At 36.7% G+C, this 19,441-nt stretch overlaps 1 protein-coding gene across 4 annotated transcripts in view; it reads left to right on the top strand.

Moving 5' to 3' along the window:
• RTN4 (reticulon 4) overlaps positions 1–19,441 on the top strand; it is a 74,508-nt gene that overhangs the window by 30,459 nt on the left and 24,608 nt on the right. Inside the window, exon 1 of one of the 4 annotated variants that reach the window (NM_001075138.2) lies at positions 7,565–7,842. The exons of 2 other annotated variants lie outside the window; for them this stretch is intronic. In NM_001075138.2, the coding sequence (NP_001068606.1) occupies positions 7,809–7,842 (34 nt within the window). In that variant the 5' untranslated portion in view covers positions 7,565–7,808. Of the gene's footprint in view, positions 1–7,564; positions 7,843–12,092; positions 12,274–19,441 lie in introns of those variants that run through there. One more of the 4 variants, XM_024998370.2, reaches the window with a different exon arrangement.

Raw genomic sequence — 19,441 nt, 5'->3', positions numbered from 1 at the left:
GCTACTTTAAAAGTTAGAGTTAGCAAATGTGAGTAAACATATAGACTTATTCATTTATATAAACATGATAAACATTTTCCAGATCCTGTTTTGATATTTTGGGGGCAATGTGTGGGTATTATGGTCAGTATGTAGAAACTTACTCACTCGAAGCTAGGGACAGATGAATTTGCAAACTGACCACGAGGGACTCTGTGAAAAGAAACATCAGGTTTATTCAGAACTAAAATGAAAAACCAGTCTGTGTTAAAAGAGGGTTTATTACACATTATACGCTAAATTTCCTGTGACTGTAATTAAGCTGAATTTTTAGAAAATCTATGGTATCACTTGAGTTTTTAAGATAATTGCTTTTTGAAAACAACTTTCATTTGGGAGTAATTTCAAACTTAAAAACAATTGCAAAAATAAAAGTACAAAAAATGTCTTATACTTTTCATCTAAATTTACCTGTTAATATTTCCCCATTTGCTTTATTATTTATGATCTCTTTTTATAAATAACTAGACAATGGATACATAAATACACCCTTTTTTCCAGAGCCCATGAGATAAGTTCTGTACATTCTGTTACCCCTAAATACTTCAAAAAGGGATATTCTCTTACATAACCTCAGCATAGCTATTAACTTTGTAAATTTACATTGATAACAGTGCTTTTTTCTAATCTACCATTCATATTCCAGTTGCTAGTTGACCTAGTGTCCTCTACTGTAAGGTCCAGTCTAGAGCCAAGTTTTATATTTAGTTGTTATGTTGCCTTTGATTTCTTTAATTTGCAGCATATCCAGTTTTTCTCTCTCATGACTAACATTTTTGAAGAACACAGGCCCTTTCCCTTCTCTCTTTTTAGTAGAAAATTCCTTGTTTTTTTTTTTTTGCATTTGTGTATTGTTTGTTAGTGATTAGATTGAGGTTATGATTCATGGCCAAAATGAAGATGATGTAGTGCCTCTCTCTTGATGTCAATCTGGAGGTACCTACTATCCGTCAGTCCTTCATTGATGAGGCCATTCGGTCAAGTGGTTCCTGATTTCCTTATATAATTATTATCCTTCGTGACAGCTGACGGGTGACACTGCAAATATCCTGCCCTTTATTAAAATTCTTTCCCTAGATTTAGTATCTATTGAAGACTCTTGATTGATTTATTCTTTACCACTAAATTTGCAAAAGATGATTTTCAAAACTTCCTCCGCATTTGTCAATCAACACCAGTGTTCTACTCTTAGCAAGAAATCTCTTTTTCCATTAGTTGACTAATTAATTATCAGTATGGATCCATGAATTTCTCTTTTCCCCTAAGGGTTTACAAATCATTACCATACTTAAATTATTTTGGTTATAAATTGCCCCAGAGTTGAAGGGCTCCCCTTCGAGTTGGCTCAGTGACATGCAGCTATCCTTTTGAGTGAAGGGCGAAACACTTCCTACTTTCTAACATAACGAAATGTTGTAGGCTCATCTTTTGCCCACTTTGTCTCAGCCACACAGTCAGCAGTTTCTCCAAGGGTCCCTGATTCCTTTCAGTGATCAAGAGCTGGATGCAAAGTACGAAGAGTTGTACTTTGCTCCTGTGGGATCTGTGCATTTTAGCTTTTCAATGCACAGAGGAAGGAAATACTTTTATACACACATATGAATAAACATAAGTACATCCATGTATTTATGAAGTCATGAGTTGATATATACTTCAGATCCAAAACATTCCTAGAGTACTGTTTCTTGCTTCCCTCATATCACATTTGCATTTTCCCTCAGATGGTAGAGAATCTGCTTGTAATGCAGGAAACATGGGTTCGATCCCTGGGTTGGGAAGATCCCCTGGAGAAGGGGAATGGCTTTCCCACTCCAGTATTCTTGCCTGGAGAATTCCCTGGACAGAGAAGCTTGGCAAGCTACAGTCAGTCCTTGGGGTTGCAGAGAGCCAGACACGACTGAGTGACTTAACACTTTTCTATAGTGAGAACATGACTCCTCACACTTTGTTTAATCCTTGAATGCATCTGAAATAGTCTTAGAATGTTTTATAATATCATTATAATAAAATAATGAGGATTATTTTTCAAATCCACCTGATAACCTGCCTCAGCCCTGCCCAGTTACATGGGTTGGTTTTATTTTCCCTTTTCCTTTGGTTATACTACTCATTTGAAATAAAGTTAGATTTGTTTCAGTTCGCTTTCACTTTTAGGTGTTCTTCCTATTTGGGATGTTTTTAAACTAAGTATTTTGAACGGCCAAGAAAAGCCTAATTATTTGCATTTTACCTGGAAAGGAGGGACTTCGATTTATGGGAAATCTTTTAAGTACCAAGAACTTTCACATAAGTCATCTCATTTAGTCTTCATCATAATCTGAAAGAGGGAATCACTTAATGGATGAAAAAACCTAAGTCCGGGAATGTTAAGAAACTTCCCCAAGGTTGCATAGCAAATTAGGTATAGTAAACATAATACCTTTTGAGCTTCTGCTGTGTTTCAGATATTGGGCTAACTTTTTGCAAAATAATTTTTTATTGAAGTATAGTTGATTTGCAATGTTGTGTTAGCTTCAAGTGTACAACCAAGTGAATCAGTTATGCATATACCCACTCTTTTATAGATTCTTTTCCCATATAGGTCTTTAGAGTATTGGGTAGAGCTCACTGTGCTATACTATAGGTCCTTATTATATATTTTATATGTAGTAGTATGTATATGTCAATCCCAGTTTCAATTTATCCCTTCCCCCTGGTAACCATAAGTTTGTTTTCTACATGTCTGACTCTGTTTCTGTTTTGTGAGTAAGTTCATTCGTACCTTTTTTTTTAATAAGATTCCACATACAGTCAATATGGGGCTTCGCGTGTGGCAGTAGTGGAAAAGAACCTGCCTGCTAGTGCAGGAGATGTGAGAGACGTGGGTTTGGTCCCTGGGTTGGGAAGATCCCCTGGAGGGAGGGCATGGTAACCCACTCCAGTATTTTTGCCCGGAGAATCCCATGGACAGAGGAGGCTGGCGGGCTACAGTCCATAGGATCTCACAGAGTTGGACACGACTGAAAGTGACTTAGCACGCAAGCACATAAGCAGTATATAATATTTGTCTTTCTCTGGCTTACTTCAGTCAGTATGATGATCTCTAGATCCATCCATGCTGCTGCAGCTGGCATTATTTCATTCTTTTTTGTGGCTGAGTAATATTCCATTGTATATATGTACCATATCATCTTTATCCACTCTGTTGATGGTCATTTAGGTTGCTTCCATGTATGACTGCTGTAAGTAGTGCTGCAATGAACATTGTGCTGCATATATCCTTTTTTTTTTTTAATTTTATTTTATTTTTAAACTTTACAATATTGTATTAGTTTTGCCAAATATCGAAATGAATCTGCCACAGGTATACCTGTGTTCCCCATCCTGAACCCTCCTCCCTCCTCCCTCCCCATACCCTCCCTCTGGGTCGTCCCAGTGCACCAGCCCCAAGCATCCAGTATTGTGCATCGAATATGCACTGGCGACTCGTTTCATACATGATATTATACATGTTTCAATGTCATTCTCCCAAATCTCCCCACCCTCTCCCTCTCCCTCAGAGTCCATAAGACTGATCTATACATCAGAGGGTATATGCCCAGTAGTGGGATTGCTGGGTCATATGGTAGTTCTATTTTTAGTTTTTTAAGGAACCACCATACTGTTCTCCATAATGGTTGTACCAATTTACATTCCCACTAACACTGTAGGAGGGTTCCCTTTTCTCGACACTCTCTCCAGCATTTATTGTTCGTAGATTTTTTGTTTTTGATGATGGCCGTTCTTACTGGTGTGAGGTGATATTGTAGTTTTTGTATCTTTCTAATAATTAGTGATGTTGAACATCTTTTCATGTGTTTGTTGACCATCTTTACGTCTTTGGAGAAATGTCTGTTTAATTCTCCCCATTTTTGGATTGGGATGTTTGGTTTTTTGATATTGAGCTGCGTGAGCTGTTTGTATATTTTGGAGATTAATCCCTTGTCAGGACTTGTACTAATTTTTGCCCTTCTAATAATAAGAAAACCCATTACTCTGTTGATTACCAACAATGAATATTTATTAATATTTTTATAAAAAATTGATAGTTAATGACTTACACATTATACAAAGTTCAATAAGTGTAATTACGGTAAGTCTTCTCCCTTTCATAACCAGCTGCCTAGTGTACCTTCCTAGAGTCATTTACTAGGATTTGCTTCGTAAGTATCCTTCCAGACATTGTGTACCTGGCTTTTTTTTAAAAAAAAAAAACCTGTAGTAGTTTGACAGGTTAAAGTAACTATCTTGCTGTTTTGATCTTTATTAGTGAAAGTGAACGTGTTCCACATATTTATTGATTATTTGTATTTCTTGTATGAAGTGCCTGTTCATCCCCTTTGCCCATTTAAAATTTAGAATCACCTCTTTCTGATTTTGAGAGTTCTTTGTATACAGTACAAAGATGCAAATTTTTGTCATTTTATAGTTTTCCCTTAGTTTTGTGAATTTTATTTTACTTTTTAGTGGATATTTTCAGTTTTCACATGGGAATATTTATAACCTTTAGTTTATTTACTAATTTACAGCTTCGTTTTTATGTTTGGGCTTCCCTGGTGGCTCAGTCTGTAAAGTGTCTGCCTGCAATGCGGGAGACCCGGGTTCGATCCCTGGGTTGGGAAGATCCCCTGGAGAAGGAAATGGCAATCCACTCCAGTACTCTTGCCTGGAAAATTCCATGGACTGAGGAACCTGGTAGGCTACAATCCATGGGGTTGCAAAGAGTCAGACACAACTGTGTGACTTCACTTTATGTTTAATTCCGATCTGTTCGAAATTGATTTTGAATTCTGGTCAGAGATCGTTTTATTCCACATGTTATTTGGTGTTGGAGTTATTTTCCTTTTCCCATAGTACTCGGATCTAGTTCCTGACTGCCAATCAATCCTGGGAAAGAGCTGGAAAATTGAGTAGTTTTTGCCAGATTGCCTGTCTTGGGTTGGACAGTCAACTGTACTGTGGGTGTTGGTGCCATCTAGTGTTGGAGACAGAAAAGGGTATCTGTGGAATGCTCTGTAATCCACCATATTCAGTTGGGCAAAGGAGTTTAGTGAGTTGTGCATATTTGCTTCACACTAAGAAATGACTTTGAAAATGACTTTATATATAAGAGGATTTTGAATTCAGGCACAACATATTAAATCAAGCAAATGCTTGAATAATGCTATGATAAACATTATGAAGTGACCTTGAAGATTCCCCCAAACATGTATTTAGCGAAAACTTAAAAGTTTTCAAAGATTTGTTCAAAACCTAATGAGTATTTAATTCCAAATTTTAAAATGCTTTGGATCTTTTGTAATATCTATTTTGGATTATAATATAAGAAATCAACATTTATTTAGTTCTTATTGAATAGTATCACTTTCAGTTTCTTTATGGTTTGTACTATTCATTTTTAGCAGCTTATATGAAATTGTTTATAGACCTTAGAATGTTCATTATTTTTTGGTTATTTGTAGCTTGTTCATTTTCTAGAATACAGTCTTTGTTCATGTCTTAGGTTCAATTCAGTAATTAATGCTGAAGTGCTATAATTTAGTCCATAGAGGGCATTATATTACAGCGTATGGTGTTAAGCGTTATAATTTAATCCCTTTCAGTAATGGGACATATGTTGAGTTTCATACTTTTGTATAGCTCAGAATAATTAAATTTTGAAGTAAGTGTAAAACTACTCTGTAACTATAACTTTTTTTATTACAAATTCCTGTTGTCCATTGCTGGAAAGTAGAAGTAATTTTTTTAGTTATTAAGAATTGTATACTAGCAACTGCCAATTTAGAGAGTAGCACTTCAACCCAAATGATCCCTTCTTTCTCACCTTATTTGCCTTCATCTCTAAACATCACAAAGCAAACAAAGCAAAACAAAAACTTGAGTTTTTCTGGGGTTCAGAATTAGAGGAAGGAAAGAAATGGAAAAGGAGGACTATCTTGCAAGAGGTGGCCTGGGAGGTCTTACAGCTTAAATATTGCTGCCTACTCCAAAATACAGACTTCTGCTGTCCGAAATCCTAGATTGAACCAAGTCAAGTACCAGAAGATGTGAATAATATGAATGGTAAATACCTTTTGTCTCAAGAATTCTTTTTTCCTTCTCACATTAGTGTAGTAATCTCTGACTTGAAACAGTGTTTGGGCGATGTTTTTGAGTGCATTATTCTAATGCTAAAGTAGTTACTGGCCTTCAGTCTTAAGGAATTCATTATTAGAAAATACTACTTTGGAAATGTTACATAGTTAGTGAATAGTTTCTGATTTCTAACTACTGCAGGAAGAGGCCAAAGATTTTTAGCTGTGATATGACGTGGTGACAGTGTTCTCAAATATCACATTATCCAAGGGTCCAGTGAGGAGAATTTAAAGTTAAATATTAACTTTTTATCTGAGAATACTAGACTCTTTAAAAATTGCTTGCTTTATTTGTGTTTGGAGTTAGAGAGGCAGAGAGGGAAAGGAACTGAGTTCTTTATTCAGGCCACTTCTGGTATGATCACGGGTTTTTTGCAGCCCCAGTTTTACAGCAAGTTCTAATATATATACATATATATATAATATATATATATAAAACATATATATATGTTATACTATTTCATTGTAGCTAATCTTCTGAAGTATGTAGTTTCCTGCGTAGGCTCCATTCTTTATACTTCAGCATATAAAGCATTTAAAAATATATGTTGCCTGTCCTGCTAAAGTCAAATGATAGTGTTAGTTAAACCAGTTATGAAATGTTAGTAAAGATAAAATATTCTGTACTGGAATGAATGTCAGTTTTATAATTTTATAATAAAAATTTTAGAAATTCCTTTGATTTGTTTTTGTATTTATCAGTAAAATTTTATTTTGGTCTTATGTCACTTTCCCAAAGCAAATGATATAATTAGCATGTGAATATTTCTCCTCAAGCAAAGAGTCTATTAATAGTACCTGCAGTGGTGCCTAATAGATATTTATTGAAAGATTGAGTTGGAGCAGGTGGTGATTACGAATAAGTGTATATTTACAAGTCTCTGGATTTCTGTAATTGAAAAAGAAGAAAAAGCATTACATTAGAAATAGAATAAAAACTTTTTTCTATTTAAATAATTTATATTCAAGAAACAGTAATAATTTAACTTTTGAGATTCTCTTGTCATACCCTTATAAGGGTGCAAAATGCTGATAATTTAGGAAAAAGTAGAAAGAGAATGCATTTGCAAGACTTGAAATTTAAGCTGTTACCCTTCTGTGGATCGGTCCATTTTTATCTTTTCAGGTAATCATTAATTTTAAAGTTTTAAATGAGGCTGGAAAGCAGCAGCAGAATTCCCCTATCAAGAAAAAAAGCAAGAACCGAATGTGGTCTTCAAGTGTATTACAGATATATTCAGTGATTAACTCTGCCAGAGCAACCCTCTTTTCTCTCCTTTCTTTTGGTAGCTTGCCTCCCACCCCACCCCACCCTACAAAAGTAGCTCCATTGGGTGTGAGCAACAAGCAAAAGACTAGAACAATAAGCAGATAGAAGAAGGCGGTAGTGCCTGGGCATTCGTAGCCTAGTTACAGATTGCACTGCGTCAGACTGTTCCACACCCAGAAGGCGTCAGGTGACTTCAGTCCTGCTGCAGTTGTGCAGCAGAGGAGACTGCAGGCTTCGGTTGAGGAAACGGGTATTTCATGTCTCAGGGGGTAGATTTTCACAGTTGCAGCTTTTCTGCTGGTATGCATAATTGATAATTGCATCTGTAGGGCAGATTGTGACAAGAGATGGACGGTCAGAAGAAAAATTGGAAGGACAAGGGTATATCTGCTTTTTAATCTTTTGTTCATTTTTTATGTGACCAGTAATGTATTTCTATGAATAACCTTTGCAATTTAGATATATTTTGGATTGAAAATGAAGTCGAATAAGGGTTTAAGAGTAAAGGATTAAATCAGCTATTTCAAATGTTTTTGCATTTGGCTGTGTGTGAGAAAATGTCATGCTGTTCTGTTTCACTGGCACTCGATTCGTCTTTGCAGTCCTGTCGTTGCTTAGGTTCTGTTCTTAAATCTTTCATGTTTTAAACAATGTCCTTTTAACAGGATTTCATTTGGTCACTTGGGTGTGATAAATCTACATAGGCATGTTTGTATTCCATAATGACATATTTTCTGCGACTCAGTGTTTTTTTTTTTTTAAAGCTGACTTGGTGTAGTTGAAATTCTATCCAAAGATTTGTAGGTAGCAAGATTCTGTGTTTGCACTAAGCCTGTTTTCTTCTTTGGAAATATTATTGAACCTTTAAAGTTATTACCAGTTACCTTTTAATTAGATTATAATTTTGTATGTCTTAAAACATTTAAAATATATACACAGTAGTTTTAACTGTGTGTCTATATTTAAGTCAGTAACCTTTGTCCTTGTACTAACCAATCAGTGATCTTGATCCCCTTTCCTCCCCCTTGAAAGCCCAGATCCTTTCAAGTCTCAGTGGATCTGGGTTGTGTAAGAATTTAAGCTCGTGAGTGTAATGAATATTTTAAAAATATTTTATTATGTAGATGGTTAAATGTGCCATTTTAAGGAAAAAGGAAAGTGGTAGACTGTATATCTGACCTTATAATAAATTACCTTAAAAATTGTTAGAGCTGTTTTTAAGTAGTCTGATTAGACATTCCATACAAGCAATTTTTTGGCCACATTCAAGTTTTATAATTAAAAAAAGTATTTCTATAGCAGAATTATTAGCAGGATTGGTGGTAAATGTATAGTAAAAGCAGTATATGGAGCTAATTACAATATCTTTAAAAATTTGGTCAGTAAAGTATTGTGGGGAAATGGTGAGCTTAAGATTGAGGTCATATTGAGACATTGGAAAGAGTTTATAGTTAACACTTAAAGAACAAAAAACAATAATAGTTTGATTTTTTTTTACCTTTATGGTTTCCTTACATAGGAATTTAATGAAGAGAAGGATTTTTATTCATCTTTCTGACCATTAGCATTACAAAGTGAAAGTAAATTGCTTTATTAGGTTTTGTTAAGTAAAAACATCAGTAGGGGTAACAATACAATAAATATAGACTTTAAAAATAGGTGAAAAGTCACATTACAGCCTACTCAGCAATCAGTAAGGCTCTGTATTAATAATTTGAATGTTAGACCATTTAACAACGTCTTAAGTTCTTTATTTGCTGAACTAATTTAGGAATACTTTGATATTGGAGAAATTAAGATCGAGTATAATCCATATTATACCAGAGATTTATTTTGATTATTTTCAGGCACTATATATAAAATCAAATTTATTCTGAAATATCTCTGGAGAGCCTCATTTTGTATGTAAGTGGAATTGCCTGATACTTTTTTTAGTGCCTGTCTTTGGCTTTTTTGCGTGGGAAGACTAACTTTACCTATTGTTTGTATTCATTTGTTAAGTTATATTTTAGTGTTTATCAGCTAATTTTAATGTTGCAGATTAGAGGTTATGACTTAAGTGGAAATCAGTGAGAAGCTGAAACTACCATGGAGTGAGTTTTTCTTCATTTTATGAAAAGTGTGACAACAGAGGAAAGAATCTAATCTAAGCTCTCTAGGTATACTAAACAAAAAACAGTCTTAAGCCCATACATATATTTTTCTACTCCCTTACCACCCCTATTCGTCTAGTTGTCACATCTAATGATGGTAATATATAAGGGTATAAAGAAATGAGATATTCTGATTTCAATGTTTAAAATTTGGTTTTGGTTTTGTTTTTGCTGATTAACTAGTGTTGAAGACATTTTATCTTTCAGGCTAAGCCCCACGTAATAATTTATATTATTTTATATATTTTTCATATTGGGTTTTCTATTGTTCTTAGTGGAATACTTATAACAAATGAAATCTATGAAGTACTTGACCATTGAGGTTAATTTGAAAAGCACTGATTAAGACAGTCAAAAGATTTTTAAAGAGCCCAAAATAGAAGGAATAGATTTGGGGATTTGGGTGGGGTGGGAGAATGATTTAACCACTAAACAAGGTATAATAGAGCTTTCTGGGTAGGACAGAATAGAATGTTTATAGGATAGTAGCTGCAAGATAAGATCGGTATGATTAAAGAATGTAGAAGATTTGTAAGATCTAGGTCAGGTTTCCTCAAAGTTCCCTGAAGAGAAGAATTACCTTCTTTTTTGTATGGATTCCTGTGATCCTGTTCAGATCTAACCAAATCAGAACTTATAAGGGAAGAGTGTGGCAATATATTAAGCATCTTGACACTAGGGTTATAACACCATTTATGTTATAATCAGACACATTTAGAAAACCCCAATCTATGTTTTCAGGTTTCTTTCTGTGGTTTTTCTTAGTGTGTGATTTTGGCCAGAGTAAGAAACTTAACTTTATTTTTGTCTTCATTTTCCTCTTTTGCATGATTTTTGGTGTACCAGTGTTGATGTTCTCTGGTTTTATGAAAAGATACTCTGGGTCAGATTGCAGAAGACACTGCAGTCTTCGGATTTTATCATAAAAGGAGTGAAGAGCTTTTGGAAGCTTTAAAGACTGTTTTGGGGTGCTATATAAGATAAATTGGAGAAGGACTTAGAGGCAGAAGGGGATGACTGTATTTGTGCCCACATTTAAAGCAAATAGTGCCTAGATTTGGCCTGAAATAAGAATGAAAAGGGGGTGACAGGTTTGAGAAACTTAGAGAAGAGTACTTGACATTTGACATAGATTTGTGGGAATAGGGTGAGTGAGGGAGGGACTCGGAGGACAACATGAAATTTCAGAGTGAAAGTTTGGCAATGCTCGTGCTTTAGTGTCAGTAGAAATAGAGCTAAAGTAGGTAGAAATGATGCCAAGTTCTGTTTTGGAAACTTACTGAAGCTTAGTGAAATGACAGGCTTAATGATGAATGACTAATTGAGAATTGAATGTAAAGTGAGACAGATGAATACTGTGAGGACATTAGCATAAAAAGAACAGAAGATTAAGTAAGGAAAGCCTAAAACCTATTGAAATAGTGGGGATGTGCAGACCAGGAAGGATCAGGAAGTTAGAGTCCAAGCAGGATGGTAGTGCCTGTTCCCTGATCTTAAGGAAGGAGAGATTTTTCAAGAGAAAATAGAATGGGTGGTTAAAACACTACAGAGAAGTCATTTAATGTGAAGATGGAGGAATGACTGTGGACCCTGTTGAATTTTAGAAATGTGCAACACTACCCAGTATTACCAGTGCTTTTGGGATTTGGCAGTTAACATGCTGTAAGTGAACCTTGAGAGAAGTTTGTGTAGAATGGGGACAGAAGTTTTCTAGCATTTAAACCTAGTTTGATTGTAAGGCAAGACAGATTGACTTAGGACCATTTCTGGAGTTTAGGGCTCTCTTTACTGTTGCTAAGTTGCTTTCAGTTTCTTTCAAAGCGTAAGGTCACTGAGTATGTGGATATAGGCGTATGCTTATACTGACATTTAGGTAGAAGAAGGAATCTTGCTGCTTGAAACATGCCTTATGTAACCCCTTACTTAAACCCACCGCCCCAAAAAAATCCTTAGAAGGGAACTTGGGTGTTAATCAATTGAGAGACCTATTGATTAGAGGAAGCCTCCCTGCTTTTTAGTTCTAAACTTAGTTGAAACCCAATGTCGAGTCATTCATTAGCGATTTTTTCTAGTTTTTTTTACTGCTTTAGTATTGTTACACTCTGTGTATGTGTGTGTGTGTGTATGTTGTAGAGAATTTAGAAGGTCTGTGGAAGAAGGAAGCTATCACTTCACAGAGTGGTTTTGGTGTGTATTTTTAACAGTGGGTGTATGTGTTTGGGGGTTATGTATGGTACAATTTGTTCTGTAATCATTTTTCTCCCACTAAATGGGGAAATACTTTGATTTAAAAACATTCTACATTGTTTTAATGGATGTAGTATTCTAAGTATGCCCTGTTAATCCCATATAGTTAAATATTCAAGTTATTCCTAAAGTTTTCGCAAGTATGAGCAGTGCTAGAACAAATATCAGTTCAGTTCAGTTCAGTCGCTCAGTCGTGTCGGACTCTTTGCTACCCCATGGACTGCAGCACGCCAGGCTTCCCTGTCCATCACCAACTCCAGAGCTTACTCAAACTCATGTTCATTGAGTCGGTGATAGCATCCAACCATCTCATCCTCTGTGGTCGTCTTCTCCTCCAGCCTTCAATCTTTTCCAGCATCATGGTCTTTTCAAATGAGTCAGTTCTTCACATCAGGTGGCCAAAGTATTGGAGGTAAATTATTGTTCTTATTCATAATTATTTCCAAATTGCTGGATTATAGTATTTATACTTTTGATTCATGTTGCAAAACTACCCTCCAGAAAGATGCAAATTATTTTGAGCAATGTATAGAAGTACCTGTCCTGAAACCCTGGCTAAAATTAAATACTCCATATGCTTTTTTGATGGTTTTAACTCTTTTCTAAGATAGCTATTTTTGTCTGTTTTAAGTAAATTACTTGATGAGAACCAGTTTAAGTTGAAAAAGAGTAAATTTGCAATTTTTTCCTCCTGTATATGGTTTAATTATCTTGAGTGGATAAGTAGTGGGAGCAATGGAAGTATCTTCTCTGTTTTCTATGTTTACCCAAATCTGGGTTCTCCTCATTCCTCACCAGAACTTCTAACTGGCTTTTCTATTAAATCCTATGTATCAAGCCAAACACTTCTAAAGTATGGCTCTGATTATAGCACTTAAGGGAATTTCCTTTACTTTTCAAATTAAGTTCATACTTCTGCCCTGGACTTTTGAAAGGCATTCATAGTCTAGTCCTAGCCTCTGTAATGCCATCTCCCTTATTCTGCCTCCAGCCACACTAAAGGACTCATTCCCTCAACATGCCTGTTCTTTGCATTTGCTTATGTTTTTCTCTGTCTAAAATCCAATCCAAGTTTTAGGCCCAGTCCTTCCTGAGGTATTCACCTCTCAAGTGGAGATAATCCAGTGTTCTTCAGAACTCCCAATCTCTTGGGTTTCATTCTGTGCCTTCTGTTACAGTTTTACATATATAGTGGTAAAGAACCTGCTTGCCAATGCAGGTTAGGCGTAAGAGATGCCGGTTCGATCCCTGGGTTGGGAAGATCCCCCGGAGAAGGGAATGGCAATCCACTCCGGTATCCTCGCCTGGAGAATCCCATGGACAGAGGAGCCTGGCAGGCTACAGTCCTTAGGGTCTCAACAGAGTCGGACACAAATAAAACAGCTTAGCACAGCACACACACGTGCGCGCGCACACACACACACACACACACACACACACACACAGAGGTATATGTATAAAATTGGCTTTTTTTTCCCCCTAGTCTGTAAATTACTTGAAAGCAGAAGAAATAGTGGTGGCCTCATTACTGGGTCTTCTCACTGACTGTGCATAGCTTTGCAACAGAGTGAGAGGATGAGAACTTTGATATTCAGCCAGGTTTACTCCTGTCCTTGAACCATATACATCCATTCTGTGTGTGTGTGTGTGTGTGTGCACGTGCGCGCTCAGTCATTCAGTTGTGTCCGACTCTTGGCAACCCCATAGACTGTAGCCCATCAGTTTCCTCTGTCCATGGGATTCTGCAGGCAAGAATACTGGAATGGGTTGCCATGCCGTTTTCCAGGGGATCTTCCTGACCCAGGGATCAAACCTGCATCGCCTGCGTTGGCAGGATTCTTTACCACTGCCACCTGGGACGCCCATACATCCATTCTTGGGAATTTTAAAAAATGTATTTTCAAATGGGAGAAATAAAAGAGAGTCTCCCTACCTTACCCCTTCTTAAAGGAGCAGTTAAGTAACTTAAGCAACTTTTGTGAATCCAGGATTTTTATATTTTACCCATAGGTAAAACATCTTAAGAGTCATTTATCCTATTCTAACTAGTCATGTTTTACAGGTCAGAAAAACAAGAAAACTAAAGGGATTGAATTATTTGTTCAGCACTACATAGCTAGTGGCATAGGGTCATCATCAAGGATAATGCTTATTTATGTTACTAGATGTGTGTTTCTGTGTATATAATATATAAATGATATCTACTTCAGTCTGCTTCATTGTCCTCAAATTTTTAATCCAGTCACATTTTAAGCATTATGTAAGGTATTGATAGACACTAAAATACTGTTGCATCTGTGCTGCCAGTGCAGACACGGGTTTGATTCCTGGGTTGAGAAGATCCTTTGGAGGAGGGCTTTACTCCAGTATTGTTGTCTAGAGAATCCCAGGAACAGAAGAACCTGGCGGGCCACAGTCCATAGGGTCACAAAGAGTTGGACACGACTGAAGCAACTAACACACATGCATACACACACATTGTATGTACTATTGGCCATTTATTCATTGAGCATTTATATTGAGTATGCAATAGATATGTAAGGTTATAGAGGTTTACCTACTAGTGAAGTTCATTCTCTTTTTAAACTAGTAATTTGCTCTGACTTTTCCACCTATTTCAGTTTATTAAGCTTTTCAGATTTCTGGAGTAATGGAACAGTATGTTTCCCACTTATTTTTTATTAGTAGAAAATAGGACTTCTGCAGCACTTTCCTCGTTCTAAGGTTTGGTGCCTATTTCTTGTATTGTGTGGATGCCAGCACATTGCAAGTGAGAAGTTAGAACTATTTTCTGCTGTATTTTTTGGTTCTCTTGATACAGCTAGAAATGGAATGTGGGATTAAAGGAAGTGTTGAAAACAACATGAACTAATGAATTAAGTAAATTGGTTGGCTAGTTAGGGAACCTCAAAGTTCTCTTAACTCATAGAAGTTTGGATTTTCCTTAGAAGGCAGCAACAATAATAGTAGTTTTACCTTCCTGCAGTATACTGAAACATTTTCTCCTTGAGGATACTTAATATAGGAGAAACAACCACTTAAAGTAAGCTCAAATTTCATGGCAAATAACAGGCCAAAAATTTATTTAAGACTTTATCTTGAAACATAAAACTAACAGTTATGAAACTTAAAATTTAGGTTGTAATCACAGCTGTGCATAAGTTCTTAGAATAAACAGAGATGAATCAAGTTTGGGGGCTTTATGATGTATAGTTTTTACTAAGAAATTGGTTAACCCAAAATGACATGTTTTCTGGTTGAATTTTCACAGTGGATCATACATAATGTCCTTTTACAAAAAAGGTTCAAGGGTTTTCATGACTTTCCTGTTGGTTATTCTTAATCTTTTGAGGTCACATATTCTATTTTGAAGTGCCTATTGGACTATCAGTCTCTTTTGGAGCAATTCTCCAATGTTGCTTAAGACATTGATCTTACAAAATGCTACATTATTAGGAAGATGTGCAGTTTTGTGGTTGATTTATGTTGCCTCATCTATCTATATGTATTGCTATTATAGTTTTAATTTATTATTTTCAAAGAGAGGGACAATTTAGATAGGTTCTAGGAATCACAATTTGCAATTTAAACAGAACATGATTCATTCCTATTAATGAATCTGTATTACTGAAATTGCGTCTCCTCAGTTATTTAAACTAGGGTTGAAACACTATATGGAATCCTCAAGAACGATAAAGAGCAAATGAGGACTGATCAGTTCAGTTCAGTTCAGTCGTTCAGTTGTGTCCAACTCTTTGTGACCCCAAGAATTGCAGCGCTCCAGGCCTCCCTGTCCATCATAAACTCCTGGAGTCTACTCAAACCCATCTCCATTGAGTCGGTGATGCCATCCAACCATCTCATCCTCTTCTTTCTGGAGTTATTTCTCCACTGGTCTCCAGTAGCATATTGGGCACCTACCGACCTAGGGAGTTTATCTTTCAGTGTCCTATCTTTTTGCCTTTTCACACTGTTCGTGGGGTTCTCTAGGCAAGAATACTGAAGTGGTTTGCCATTCCCTTCTCCAGTGGAACACATTTTGTCAGACCTCTCCACCATGACCCGTCTGTCTTGGGTGGCCCCACACGGCATAGCTTAGTTTCATTGAGTTAGACAAGGCTGTGGTCCATGTCATCAGATTGGCTAGTTGTCTGTGATGGTGGTTTCAGTCTGTCTGATCCCTCTCAGCACCTACTGTCTTACTTGGGTTTCTCTTAACCTTGGACGTGGGGTATCTCTTCACGACTGTTCCAGCAAAGCGCAGCCGCTGCTCCCTACCTTGGACGTGGGGTAGCTCCCCTCAGCTGCCACCCCGACCTTGGATGTGGGGTTAGATAAATTCCTTTAAATACAAAATGTGGTATGATGGAAGGAGTGAGACATTCATGGTCAGACCTGAATTTCAGTTGGTAACCCTGCACAGTTTAATAATATTAATACTTCTAAGCCTCACTTTCTTTATGTATAAAATGCAGGTAATAGGCACTTTATAGAGGTGTTGTGATCAGTGATAATGTATACAAAATAGTTGCGCAGTTCCTTGCTCAGAATAGGGGATTACTAAATTACTACGGAAAGGGCAAATATAGAATTTATACTAATTTTATGTAAAATGTTTCTTCCTTAGATGGACAACCCGCTGTTAAGTTGTCAGGAGTAAGACAGGGAAGATTTAGTGATGAAAGACACAAGGACCTGTCTGAAATTAATGTCTTTTAGAAACTCAGGCTACAGGATGAGGAGAGATGGCCAAGAGGGAGGCTGGTTTGCCAAGTATTTTGTTGAGATACTTTGTAGCAATACTAGGTACCCTTCAACATGAAACTTCCTAACTGAAACCAAGTTAGCAGTGCTTTCTTTCAAAGAAAGCTGAACTCACCTTTTAAAAAAATCAGAGCTTAGTTGAGCATTAAAGCATTGTATTTAATATTTGATTGAGCTACTTGACTTTATCTCTTCAGACATTACTTTTATTTAGTATTTAGTTCATCAAGCATTTTCACGTGTGAAATCCCACTTCATTTTCAACTAACTTGTTAGGTGGCTGTCATTTTTCCAGTTTTATACATGGGGAAACTAGGTTAAGTGATCTAACCAGGGTCATACTGATGGTAAATAGGTGGAAGAAATAGGACTCAAGCTTCTCTTACTGTCTTTGCTGAAAGGTTAAACTCCCACTCTGCACAGATCTTTTTGTGTACCTTCACCTGTCGCTTATTAGCCAAGTGAATGCTTATTGTGTGTGTGTGTGTTAGTCCCTCAGTCATGTCTGACTCTTTGCGACCCCTGGACTGTAGTCCATCAGGCTCCTCTGTCCATAGCATTCTCCAGGCAAGAGTACTGCTTATTATGTGGAGATAAAAACTTACTATGTGGTAATAAATGATTAACTCTGAATTCTAGTCATTTTTCCTGGCAATTGGGAAAATTTTATTTAAGGCTTGTGATTTCTAATAAATAACATAAGTATGTAATAGTGTGAAGACTATGATTGTGAAAAATAAACTAAAAATTTAATATCATTCTAATCATTTCAGTCGCTCAGTCCTGTCTGACTCTTTGCAACCCCATGAATCACAGCACGCCAGGCCTCCCTGTCCATCACCAACTCCCGGAGTTCACTCAAACTCACGTCTATTGAGTCAGTGATGCCATCCAGCCATCTCATCCTCTGTCGTCCCCTTCTCCTCCTGCCCCTGGTCCCTCCCAGCATCAGGGTCTTTTCCAATGAGTCAACTCTTCACATGAGGTGGCCAAAGTACTGGAGTTTTAGCTTCAACATCAGTCCTTCCAATGAACACCCAGGACTGATCTCCTTTAGAATGGACTGGTTGGATCTCCTTGAAGTCCAAGGGACTCTCAAGAGTCTTCTCCAACACCACAGTTCAAAAGCATCAATTCTTCAGCATTCAGCTTTCTTCACAGTCCAACTCTCACATCCACACACGACGACTGGAAAAACCATAGCCTTGACTAGATGGACCTTTGTTGGCAAAGTGATGTCTCTGCTTTTGAATATGCTATCTAGGTTGGTCATAACTTTCCTTCCAAGGAGTAAGCATCTTTTAATTTCATGGCTGCAGTCACCATCTGCAGTGATTTTGGAGCCCAAAAAAATAAAGTCTGACACTGTTTCCACTGTTTCCCCATCTATTTCCCATGAAGTGATGGGACCGTGTGCCATGATCTTCATTTTCTGAATGTTGAGCTTTAAGCCAACTTTTTCACTCTCCTCTTTCACTTTCATCAAGAGGCTTTTTAGTTCCTCTTCACTTTCTGCCATAAGGGTGGTGTCATCTGCACGTCTGAGGTTATTGATATTTCTCCTGGCAATCTTGATTCCAGCTTGTGCTTCTTCCAGCCCAGCATTTCTCATGATGTACTCTGCATATAAGTTAAATAAGCAGGGTGACAATATCCAGCCTTGACGTACTCCTTTTCCTATTTGGAACCAGTCTGTTGTTCCATGTCCAGTTCTAACTGTTGCTTCCTGACCTGCATACAGATTTCTCAAGAGGTAGGTCAGGTGGTCTGGTATTCCATGTCTTGAAGAATTTTCCACAGTTTATTGTGATCCACACAGTCAAAGGCTTTGGCATAGTCAGTAAAGCAGAAATAGATGTTTTTTCTGGAACTCTCTTGCTTTCTCGATGATCCAGCGGATGTTGGCAATTTGATCTGTGGTTCCTCTGCCTTTTCTAAAGCCAGCTTGAACATCTAGAAGTTCACAGTTCACATATTGCTGAAGCCTGGCTTGGAGATCATTCTAATAGTTAAACATTTATTTGTTTATATTTATTAATTTCCTTTTTAACTGCCTTTCTTCCTTTCTCATTCTTCACCTTACTTTATTAAAGAGTACTTAATATTTGCTTTTGCTTAGGAAGTAGGCATTTTTCAACTAGCTGTTGCTTGTTCTATCGGTGTTTTTAGGAACACCTAGTTAAGTGTTTTTTCCTACCCAGATAAAAGATTTAAGAATTGGAACTTGACTTCAGGCTATTCAAGGAAGAGCTTCAGTAAGAATTTGATTAGGGGCAAAATGTAATTGGATGACTCCTGCATGTCAGGCTGGCACTATTTTTAGCTATGACAGTTGACAATTTATGATTACCACATGTACGCAAACTCTTCCTACTCTTCCTTGGGCCAGAAGTTATTTCATTTGAATAAAAGACTGTAGTGTATGGGGAATTATTTTAAATTAAAATTTTGATTTGATAGTGATGCTGTACTACTCTGTGCACTGCACAAAGCACAATCAAAGATTTTTCACAGTTTTATTTGGAAAACAAAAATGGGGAAGCACTGCAGGGAATAAATCACTTTTTTCTAAATGACAAAAATTTTGTTTAAATTGATCAAAATTATTAATATTTGGTAATCCATAAGCATTCTCCACTGTTACAAAAGGAAAAAGCACTGTTAGATTTAATTTCAGATTTTTAAAAGGAATTTCATGGACATTTTATTTAAGAATAAAGTTTAGGTTGCCTTGCATGATTAACACTCCATTCTGCAATACAGAAGGGACTTCAGGAAGCGTGAAAGGGTAAACTTTTCCTTGTACAAGCCCTTTG

This window comes from Bos taurus, chromosome 11, assembly GCF_002263795.3.
Source record: "Bos taurus isolate L1 Dominette 01449 registration number 42190680 breed Hereford chromosome 11, ARS-UCD2.0, whole genome shotgun sequence".
In the NCBI taxonomy this organism is placed as follows: Eukaryota; Metazoa; Chordata; class Mammalia; order Artiodactyla; family Bovidae; genus Bos; species Bos taurus.
Note: the sequence above shows the minus strand (reverse complement) of the source record. Positions and strands in the feature narration are given on the sequence as shown.